At 43.2% G+C, this 12009-nt stretch overlaps 1 protein-coding gene across 5 annotated transcripts in view; it reads left to right on the top strand.

The window, feature by feature from the left end:
* PTPN13 (protein tyrosine phosphatase non-receptor type 13) overlaps window positions 1-12009 on the top strand; it is a 246646-nt gene that overhangs the window by 156853 nt on the left and 77784 nt on the right. For all 5 annotated transcript variants that reach the window (XM_075860899.1, XM_075860908.1, XM_075860892.1 and 2 more), the window contains one exon: window positions 4178-4397. In XM_075860899.1, coding sequence (XP_075717014.1) covers window positions 4178-4397 — 220 coding nt within the window. The remainder of the gene's footprint in view (window positions 1-4177; window positions 4398-12009) is intronic.

The raw sequence follows: 12009 nt of genomic DNA, 5'->3' as shown, positions 1-12009 counted from the left end.
CCCTCAGTGCTTGACAGAATTAAAGTGCCCAATCAGTAATCGTGCCCCCACAGTAATAATACCCCCTTTGTGCCCCCTCACATATAGCGCCACAGCATCCCCTGTAGATAGCGCCACACAGCCCTCCTCTTGTATATTGTGCCATATAGCTCCCCCTTTGTAGATAGTTTTCCCAGTGCCTTATCGGATGCAGGCCTAACGTGGCCTGCAGCCTATAGTGATTAATTGTATCTGCGTCCTCCTCTATGTGCCAGAAAAGAGAGCCGTTCTGTAAGGGCATGTTCACATAGCGCTCAAAAAAAATTACATGTAAATGTGTAAAATATGCTAGCGTTTTTGCAAAGCGCTTTTTAAAATGCGGGCTTTTTTATGCGTTTTCCGCATGTTTTGAGCGCCTTTAGCAAATTTTTTGGCGCATAATTAGGACTTTCATTGCCTATGGGAACATTTCGCGCAAAAGAATTGAAATTACGGTTATTTTTACGAAAAGTGTATTTAAATTCGGTTGTGTAAAAAAAGCGCTTTGTATGTAATAACGGCGCGCTTTCCCATTGATTCCACTGGGAAGCTTAATCAAGAGTTTCTTGATGCGTATTTCGGCACGTAAAATGCGCTAAAATACAGGTCAAATATACAGAGAACATGGCCTTAGGGTTTACAGAAATCAATAGGAAAGTGCACCGTTCATACATAAAAACGCTTTTTTTTACGCGAGCGTATTAAAGCGTTAAGTAAAAAAAAAAAGCGTCGTCAGTCCCTTGGTGCGTAAAGTGTGCCGAAAAATGCACCAAATGTTCCTATAGTCAATGGCAGTCCTAATTACAGGCCAAGAAACATGCAAACAGTGTGCAAAAAAACAAGTAATAAATGGCTGTATTTTTAAAAACTCTTTTGTTGACACACAAATGTTTCTTTTTTTTTTTTTTTTTTTAAGCGTCTTGTGAACATGCCCGTAGAGTGACTCCTGCTCTGGTAAACTTGCCGCGTCCGTCCATTAGATGGGGACAGCCATTCAATTGACTGGCTAGCATGTAATGCTACATTTCTACTGCCGCAGTATCCCCTGGGGCTAACCGCTGATCACCGGAGCAGAGCAGGTGGCGCCAGTTTCTTTTTAAAAGGGGGTTGTCTTTTATGAGACCATCCCTTTTACAAAGTATATATTGACCCCAATTCTTAAAAATTTTGAATGAAAGGACCTGTATCTTCTAGTAATACACGCCTTGGTACCTCGGGAACTACTATAGTAATAGCACATTCCATGCGTTTAAGCGATGTTCACACAGAGTTTTTTGCAAGCGTTTGGAAGTTTGAGGCAGATTTTCCTCTCCCTGCACACCGATTTTTGTTGCGTTTTTCGCTAAATACGCTTTCTCTGCCTCCCATTGAAGTAAATGTGAGGTCAGAGGCGTAAACGCCCGAAGATAGGGCATGTCGCTTCTTTTTCCCGCGAGACGGTTTTACCACTCGTGGGAAAAAGACGCCTCCCATTAAAATCAATGGGAGGCATTTTCGGGCCGTTTTTGACTAGTTTTTTGGCGCGGTTTCCATGTCAAAAAACTCTGTGTGAACCCAGCCTTACACTACACTTTACTAGAATCCAACCAAAATATAACTGTTGTAATAACTACTGTGCGTAAATTAATTGAATTAGAGTTTCCAGAAATGTTATCTGACTTGCCTTAAAAATATTTATTTGATTTCCTTTGGGAAATGTTTTACTCCTTTACTCAAATGGGATGTACACCAGTTGTGTGGGGTGTTCGCCCTCCCTGCACTCATAACTTCATAGAGAAAGGAAGAATCTTTTTTTTGTCGTCACTCCGATAACTGAGAGAGCTCAATGTGTATTACAGCACTTAAAAAGGTATTACACCTGAATTTATAGTCCCAAAAATCTGGGAAATGCAGTTAAACATAGAAAGGCATGGTTTGGGGCACTCCCAAGCTTCCTTGTCTGTTCTTGCCATCACTTTAGCGGAACTTCTCTTTTGAGCTTGAGAAGACCTGAGTAATCAGAAAGTGGTTGCTAGGGCTGTACTGTCTGACAGTATTAAAAATACTGTGGTTGTTGGGTTGTTGGGCAGTATAGCCCTAGAAACCTGTCCGTTATGATTTCAGCTCATAGCCCGATTGGCACAATGCTGACAGCAAAGGAGTAAACCTACTAAGCAGCAGTCATGCTTATCCCTATGTCAACCCATGTTATTAATTAGATTTCTTTTATTTTTTTTATTCATTTTGGTGGGAAATCCTCTTTCAAGAAGACCATCAGAGCTCTGAAATCTTCTGTTCCACATATGCAAACGGTTCTGTTAGGAGTCCCAGAGACTGAGAAGTCCCAGTCCTAATAGTCATGTATGGCTTGTTGTATAGTCACACAACAAGTAGGGGTGGTACACTATGTATCATGAGGCATGGGATTGCCTGGTATGGCGCACACAATAGTTGGGACCAGGACTCCTCTGCCCATGGGACATCTGAAGAAGCTATGTTCATATACCGAGTAGACGTTTTCTTGGCTTTGAATATTCCTCCAGAAAAAGAAAAAAAAAAGTGGCAATCCTGAAAATTGCTATGTATTGCCAAGATTACAGGTCATGTTGAATTTCTTCTTTTCACTTTGATACATATTTGGAATCATAGTATCCGGTAATTGATGACACTGCGATTTTATTCATTCTTTAAAAGTAAGGACCTCCAGATAAGCTCTACGAACCGAGCCCTCAATAATGCTTATTTTAACAATTTTCTCTGCCATTCTTACTACTTGCTTTACATTTTCAAGTAAGGATTAATCTACCCACTCACTTTTAACTCGGCAACATGTTTATAGTAGGAATTGGCAAAGAGTAAGAAAGTTACAGCTGTACTTTGATAAGAACAAAATGCAGACGCCAACTGAAACAAGCAAATTTGTATTGTGAATAGAGACGAGATTTAAGATCAGAGCGTTGTCATATTATGTTTACTAGTTCAAGGACACAGGGAAACCTAAAGGGTCCTGTGGTTTGTCGTAAATAAAGTGACAGGCCCACATCTGGTGCTCCAACCTACTAATTTCGGGGACTGCAGCTGGGATGAAAGGGAGTGCAATGTTAATAATTCAGAAAATAAATGTTATTTTTTTGTAAACTAAAAAGTTATACAATTGCAGCTTTGTTAAAAATCCGTCCTGGTCATGTGATGGATGCACAAGTGCACGGCTCGTTACAAGGCAAAGCTCTGATACCTTTACTGTAACGAGCCATACAGCCATGTGATCATTATATGACCAGCTCAGATTTTTAGCCATTGGAAGTTAAAGGGTAACTAAACGTTCTGACATATCACTACGACATGTCAGAAGTTTGTTTGAAGTATTGATTGGTGGGGGTCCCAGCACTGTGATCCCACACCAACCGCTAAAACGAAGCAGGAGAAGCGCTCAGCCGCGTAGTTTCTGTTCGGCTTTCTCCGGAAATCAATGTAGTGGTGTATGGGCTCAATAAGTCTTTTTGTTAGGCTTCTCACACACGAGTGTGTTCGGTCTGTGATATATAGACCGTATGTTGGCAGTATTTCCCGGACCGAACACTTTACTCCCATTTCCATCATCAAATTTTTTCTCATGCTGCATCGGTTCTCTGGACTGCGCTACCCCAGACAATCGGATTAATTCTCTACGTATACCGTTTTAAAACGTGCCATTAAAACAGATCTTTTTATTCAGGCCTATCACATTCCCCAATTTGTCTCCTCTGCTTTTCCCCTTCCCCCCCCAACTACATTAGTCCTCAGAACCTAGACCCTTCATTCAGCATTATCCATGCACACTCATTGCATCTTAATGCACTTCATATCTGCATACACAGACACTTAGACTGGCTCATTCATCAGGTTTGTGTACTACCCTATTTTAATAAAAGGCGGCTTGGACCATTGTACAAAACAATTACATTTTGTGTCCCCCCTATTTCCTCCTAGATTGCAAGCTCTTGCGAGCAGAGCCCTCCTCTCTTGAATTTTGAATTAATTTGTCACTATGTAATGTCTGATTTTATCTGTACATGTTCCCTATGAATTGTAAAGTGCTGCGGAATATGTTGGTGCTATATAAATAAAGATTATTATATTAAATGATCATATGATAAGACATTTTAAAACTTTTCAGTATTTCTTTTACCTCCCATTACAGCCCTAAGTATGAAACCCCTCCAGAAAGAGGGGATATCAATCAAGAAATGCGCAAACGACAAGAGGAAGATATGATTCAAATGAGGGCCAGAATGGCTTTCAAACAATCAAGATTAAATTTGTATGCAGGGGATATGCCTCGAGCATCTATGTTGGACATCACTAGGGATCCTTTGCGAGAAATTGCCATGGAAACAACTATGACTCAAAGAAAATTAAGGGTATTTACTGATTTTTACGGTTTTTGTTTTTTATACTCTAAAGTGATTTAAAGTGACAACCCCATTTGCCTAAAATTATTTGATGTAGATTTGCGACGTGGCATATATTGTAAAATTTTAATTTTATAGTAGTTTGCTTAAAGGGTACCTGTCATGTGGAACATGCTGTCTGATCTCCGGGCAGCATGTTTTAGAGCACGATGAGCTGAACAGATTGGTATATTGGTTTGTTTGGAAAAAGATTCAGTATAAATTGAAATATGGTGGTTTAAATTACTACTCACTTTGGGCTTATGAGTCCAGTGGGCGATCTTGCTTAGTGATTGACAGCCTTCCCTTTGTGAATGTGCATACAGGACCGCCCTTCTAGAGTAGGACCACCCCCTGGACTCCTAAAGAGTAAGCAGGGATCTCAATCCGTATATTCCCAAAAACTAGATTTCCATCTGCTGAGTTTTTCCTGATTTACAATATGCTGCACGCAGACATACATGTTTAACGTGATCTATTTACTTTAAGTCGTAATTATATTTTTTTAAACTTTTATTTTTTATTTTTATAGATTGAGCATTTGTGTTTTAAATCGTGAATTCAAAAGGTGGCACTGTATCAACCCCACCGCACCCGTGTTGGCTCAGCACTCATTATTTCCTGCATTTAATGGCGTAGCCTCTTATAGGAGCTGACGTCTTCTTAAAGGGAATGTGTTGCCAGCAAAACATGTTTTTTGTTTTTTTTGTTAAACAATTAGTGTGTAGGTGATTAAACATTGTTCTCATTTTTTTTTTTTTTTTCACGAGTCAGGAAATATTATAAATTGGATTCAATTTATAATATTTCCCAGCACTGGTCACTAGATGGAGCAATTCCCAAAATTGCAGCATTGCATGTGGTAAAGCAACCACATTGCTTTATGCTGCAAAATTGGGAAAAAATCCCTCGCTCTAGTGAGCTCTCAGAATCCCCCCTCCTTTATCCTGGCTAGTGCCGGGAGAAACGAGGGGTTTGAACGGTCTAACCTCCTACACTGTGTGTCGCCATTTTTTGAGCTAACACACAGTGTAGAAGGTTTACATACAGTAGTAAACACACACTGAAACACGAACATACATAGAAATCCCTTACCTGCTCCAGTCGCCGCCGCTCCCTCCGGTCCGTCCGCTCCGTCTGCTGCCGCTGCTCCATGTGCACAAGTCCGGAAGCCGCGACCGGAAGTAGTAATCTTACTGTCCGGCCGCGACTTCCGGTCCACAGGAAAATGGCGCCGGACGGCGCGCATTTCAAATTGGACTGTGTGGTAGCGGCGCATGCGCCGTTCCCACACACACGGCGTACACCATAGTGGATGGAACGGGCCCCGTTCGCAGTCCCTATGGGACTGGAGCTGCCGTATTCCATGTCTGTATGTGTCGTTAATCGACACATACAGAAATGGAAAAAAAAATGGCAGCTCCCATAGGGAAGAAAAAGTGTAAAAATAGAAAAAAGTAACACACAAACACACAAATAAATATAAACGTTTTTAATAAAACCCTAACATAAAACTGATATAAAAAAAAATATTTTGGTGACACTCTTCCTTTAATGAAGAAACTCATCATTGTTCTTGTAGTGTGGGAACTTGTTCAAGAAGACAGAGCAGAGGTTAAGCCCTTATTCACACGACAGGGTTTCCCGGCCGGGTGACGGCCGTTCATAAAACGGCCGTCACACGGCTGCAGTAGGAACAATAGACCCCTAATGGGGCTATTCACACGACCGATTTTTTTTTTGATGGCCCGGGAAACCTGGCCGTCAAAAAATGTGACATGCCCTATTTTAGGCCGTTTACCCGGCCCCCCGGCTCCCATAGAAGTCTGAGGCCGCGTAATACACGGCCATCGCCGGAATGTATCCATAGTTACGGCCGTGTCTTCCGTCGCTCGCGCTTTGTCTCCTCTTCCTCCTCAAAGTGCAGAGTGAGGAGGAGGTGGTTATTTTTTTGCTCCCTGTAGGAGTCGGAATCCCCAATCTCTGGCCGGGGATTGGGGATTCCGCTACAGGAGAAGTGAGAGACTACACTGTCCATATATGGACACAGTGACGTCACTCACTTCTGAAGCGGAATCCCCGACCCTGTGGCCGGGGATTCCTCTCCAGGAGGTCAGTGACTACACTGTCCATATATGGACACTGTGACGTCACTCACTTCTGAAGCGGAATCCCCGACCCTGTGGCCGGGGATTCCTCTCCAGGAGAAGTCAGTGACTACACTGTCCATATATGGACATTGAAGTCAGTGACTTCTCCTGGGAAGGGGGGGATGGGTGCAACCTACAGGGGGCTGTGTGACATTACCTACAGGGGGCTGGGTGGCATTACCTGCCGGGGGCTGGGTGGCATTACCTGCCGGGGGCTGGGTGGCATTACCTGCCGGGGGCTGGGTGGCACTACCTGCCGGGGGCTGGGTGGCACTACCTGCCGGGGGCTGGGTGGCACTACCTGCCAGGGGCTGGGTGGCATTACCTGCAGGGGGCTGGGTGGAATTACCTGCAGGGGGCTGGGTGGAATTACCTGCAGGGGGCTGGGTGGAATTATCTACAGAGGGCTGTGTGTGGCAACAAATTTAAATGAAATTCATCCGATTTTTAAAATGGACAGGGAAAAAAACGGGTTAAAAACGGCAACATGGCCCGGAACGGATGAAAAACGGCCCAAAACGGCCATTTTTATCGTCCGACACTCTGACCCTGTCGTGTGAATAAGGCCTAAGCCCTTATTCACACGACAGGGTTTCCCGGCCGGGTGACGGCCGTTCATAAAACGGCTGTCACCCGGCTGCAGTAGGAACAATAGACCCCTAATGGGGCTATTCACACGACCGATTTTTTGACGGCCCGGGAAACCTGTCCGTCAAAAAATGGGACATGTCCTATAAGTCTATGGGGCTGGGTAATACACGGCTATCACCGGAATGAATGTGTCCCGAGTGATGGCCATGTATGCTGTCGCTCGCTCCCTCCTCACAGAGCAGAGTGCATGTGAGGAGGAGGAGTTTATGCCATTCGGACGAATGGCTGTACGCTGGAGGTAAGGTTATACACTGTGTGGCAGGGCCGGGGTGTACAGCAGGTGGAAGGGAGCACTGCGCTGGCTCCCTTCCCCTGCTTGTTTTAAAAGCGCCCTGGCCCGGCGACACCTTCCATGGCCGATGGCGCCGCTAGCAGCTGCTGCGGCTGCTACTACTGTAGCGACGCCACTATAGCAGAGCAGGGGGGTATCTCCCTGCTCTGCTATGTGCTAGCCCCACTTTAGCTCCCTGAAGGAGCGGAATCCCCGTGTGTTCGGGGATTCCGCTCCTGGACAGAGCGATTGATGTCTCTGTCCATATCTTGGCAGTGACATCAGGGGAAACTCCTGAAGCGGAATCCCTGAACACTCTGTGACCGGGGATTCCACACCAGGCGAAGCCAGTAACGTTCAGTGTCCATAAATGGACACAGACGACAGGGGCTTTTCCTGAAGTCGAATCACTGGCCACATGGGGATTCCCCTTCAGGAGTTGCCTCTGATGTCACTGTCCAGATCTGCCCGGCCCGGAATGGATGCAAAACGAATGCAAATTTTAGCGGCCGACATTCGGGCTTGGGCGGGACCCTGTCGTGTGAATAAGGCATAACTGGGTAAAAATAAAGGTTGCACAGATAAGTTAACATTTTCCAAATAGTGTAAATAAATTGGTTATGCCCAGTTCTTGAAATTAATTAGTGTTTACTCAATTTGTATTAATTTTTAAAGTAGAAAAATATAAAAGTGTAACAAAAAATGTGTCATAAGCAAAAAACTGTCCATCAGTGAAATCCTACCTAAGGCTATGTTCACACGGAGTATTTTGCCGAGGTTTTTGACGCGGAAACCGCGTCGCAAAACTCTGCAAAAACAGTCCGAAAATGCCTCCCATTGATTTCAATGGGAGGCGTCGGCGTCTTTTTCCCGCGAGCAGTAAAACTGCCTCGCGGGAAAAAGAAACGACATGCCCTATCTTCGGGCGCTTCCGCCTCTGACCTCCCATTGACTTCAATGGGAGGCAGAGAAAGCGTATTTCGCAGTGTTTTATGCCCGCGGCGCTCAATGGCCGCGGGCGAAAAACGCTGCGAGAAACTCCGCGAAAATCGGCGTGCAGGGAGAGGAAAATCTGCCTCAAACTTCCAAACGGAATTTTGAGGCAGATATTCCTCCTGCAAAATACTCCGTGTGAAACCCACTGAACAATAGTAATTACAGGCTGCAGGTTCACATGGGACAAGACGTCATCCCCAGCCGAGGGAGCAGGGACATGTCACTACGGATGTGCCAGGGGTGTATGGTATTAAACTGTTTTCTTTTTATCCACTTTTGCTCTCCACAGCAGCAAATTCAGATGAAAATGTGCAGAAAATCAAACACTATTTGGTGCCGAATTTCTGACTGAATTCGCTACGGAATCGGTGTCCGATTTGCAGCAGAGTTTTCCACAGCAAATCAGACCTGTGGGAACTTCTCCTTAAAGTGGATCTGTAAGGGCAGCATATTCCAGCTAAAGGTCTGTGCTCCTATTATCGAAAATAGCGCTAAAAATTGTGCCATTTGGATAATAAGAGCAATAAAAGAATATAGTCCCTTTCCGCCATGATTAACAGGCCACTGTGTATGTGTACATAGTGGGGGAGCATGAATATAGCGGATTCATAAACGAGTCCAAAAACTTTTAGGACAGCATATTCAGCTGTCACATTCAATTAAAAGAAAAAAATATATCCTTTTAATCAGCATTTAGCACTTTTATATGGTAGTTCATCCACCAATTAATTCTCATAAATATATTTGAGGTCAATGAGTACACTTGTCAACTACTTCACAGGATTTTGATTTTGCCTTCACCTGAATCATTACCTTGCATCTTTTTAACAACCTTCGTATCAACCAGTTCCGCCTGGGATGCAGTTGTCCCATACAATTCAGATTTGCCTTTACGGATCCCTATGAAAACTTTGGGACCTGGCATCTAATGGCTGTGTTGTACTAGCAAACGACCCTGGGGACTGTTAGTGTAAGACTGGCCTTAAGAGGATCTGTGACTAGTTTGGTAATGCCCAATCTAGCTAATCTAATCACACTAATAATGCTAGTGAAAATTGTGACCCAAAACATTTATTATTTTAAGTTATGAGCTTTTTTCGAAATAAGCAATTGAGGCTATACTAGCCTAGTGGGCGTCAACACCAGTGATTCTCCTGAGGTGGAGCTACCTCGCAGCCTCTGATGCTGTCCTATCGGCATGAAGCTTCTTCACACACAAGCCATATCTTGTGTTGTGGACCACCCAAAACAGTGCCTCTGGTGGCATATGAAAGATGAGATTCTAACCGGAGGTATCACCAGTTAAAGACACAGTGGGGTATGGGAATTGTATAATGCATATGGTATACATTCTCGACTGTGCTTTCAACTGGTGATACCTCCGGTTGTTTCATAGCTTGAACTGCGATCTTGGTGGCATATGATTAGAATCTCTTCTTTCATATGCCACCAGAAGCACTGTTCTAGGTGGTCCACAACACGAGATAAGGCTGTTTGAAGTGATCCCCCTTCCCTCCAGCTTTAGTCGTTTACACTGTGTGAAGCAGCTTCATGCTGATAGGACAGCATCCGAGGCTGTGAGGTAGCTCCACCTCAGGAGAATTACTGGTGTTGACGCCCACTTGGCTAGTATAGCCTCAATTGCATAATTAGAAAAAAGCTCATAACTTTTAAAATAATAAACTTTGTGACACCATTTTCACTAGCATTATCAGTGCGGCAGTGCCTATTAGATTATCTAGGAGATTGGGCATTACTAAACTAGTGACAGATCCCCTTTAAGCTGGCCATACACTACAGATTTTGGTTGGCCGATTAACACCATTTTCTGTTGACTGTCGGAGCGTGACGGACACCAAACGACATCAAATATCTGTATAAATGTTGATCTGCGGTGTTAGATTTTTTTCAGGTTTTGTCAGGTGCAGTCCTGTAAAGTCGTTCATGCCAATCACAGATCTGCATTCTGCCAATAGAAGCCCAGATCAGACCATAGATAAAGGCCGAGATCGATCAGCGATTTGTCAATTTAACTTATGAAGTTGTCGTTCAGAAAATGTTTGCCAGAAATCCCCGATGTATGGCCAGCCTTACTTTTGCCAGCCAATTCTAATGTTCCTTCTCTTCCCCACTCCAGATAAGGTGTTAGAGATTTCCGGCATTAGCTCACCACTTATCTGCTAATCATTATATGTTTATGATATTAAGGGTATGTTCAGACATAGTGTAAACACTGCAGAATTTTTGATCAGATTTTCTGTGCAGAAATTCTGCAACGTTTTCACAAGAGAAATTGACATACTGTAGATTTGATATCCGCACTGTAATTCAATTTCCGCACTTCTTTTCTGCGTATTGTTTATGCAGAGTGTGCATGAGATTTGTTGAAATCCTATCCACTTTCCTGCTACTATAATATACTGCAAATTTTCCACTATGAAATCTGTTGCAGAAAATCCACAGGTAATCTATCCTGTGTGCACATACCCTTAGAGTGGCTTGATGCTGATAGATATTAAAGTCAACACTTGGGTCTTTATAGTTGAGAATATCATTAGATGCTTTTTCATATAGGTCAGTTGACTTTTTAAGTTGAGGTTTGTGGAAGTGAATTACTGAATCTTACAGTACACAATGGAAGTTGGAATTTGTTGCAGAAACGTTTCTACAAAGTAAATAAAAATATGGTAACAATGTGTGCAGATGTTTTTCATACTGTTCAAAATGGATGTATTTGAGGTAAAGTAGTAAAAATAGAAGAAGGCATTTTTCTTAAGTATTTGTGTCCACAGTAACATTATTTTTATTCATAGTTACATAGTTGATAAGGTTGAAAAAAGACACCGGTCCATCAAGTTCAACCTATAATCCTACCATGTTAATCCAGAGGAAGGCAAAACCCCCATGAGGTTGATGCCAATTGCCACATTAAGGGAAAAATTCCTACCCGACTCCAAATATGGCAAAGAATCCCGGGATCAACGTCCCATTTTCAGAATCTAGTATTTATAACTTGTAATATATTTTCAAGAAAGGCATCAAGGCCCTTCTTGAACTTGTTCAAAGAATCAACCATCGAAACATCCTTTTGCAGAGCGTTCCATAATCTCACTGCTCTCACAGTAAAGAATCCCCGTCTGTGACCGTGATGAAACCTTTTTTCCTCTAGACGTAGTGGATGCCCCTTTGTCCTTATTACAGGCGCAGGTGTAAAAAGATCATTAGAATGATCTATAAGATATAGCTATATCGCTAGTGCAGTGTAAATGAATGGAGAGAAGTGCATGATGCTGATTGGTCAGCATCATACACTCCCCTGTACAACGCCCACTTGATCTAAAGTAAAAACACGCCCACTTGGGCATTAAGAATCGAATTAGCATAAAGCTAAAAATCGCTCATAAAGTGGTAAAAAGAGATCGTTTTTCTAAATAAAAAGCACTGCTGTCTCCTACATTATAGCGCTGATCTCCTTATGTAGGAGATAGGGCACTTATAATGTGGTGACAGAGCC

Source organism: Rhinoderma darwinii, chromosome 1, assembly GCF_050947455.1.
Source record: "Rhinoderma darwinii isolate aRhiDar2 chromosome 1, aRhiDar2.hap1, whole genome shotgun sequence".
NCBI lineage: Eukaryota > Metazoa > Chordata > Amphibia > Anura > Rhinodermatidae > Rhinoderma > Rhinoderma darwinii.
Note: the sequence above shows the minus strand (reverse complement) of the source record. Positions and strands in the feature narration are given on the sequence as shown.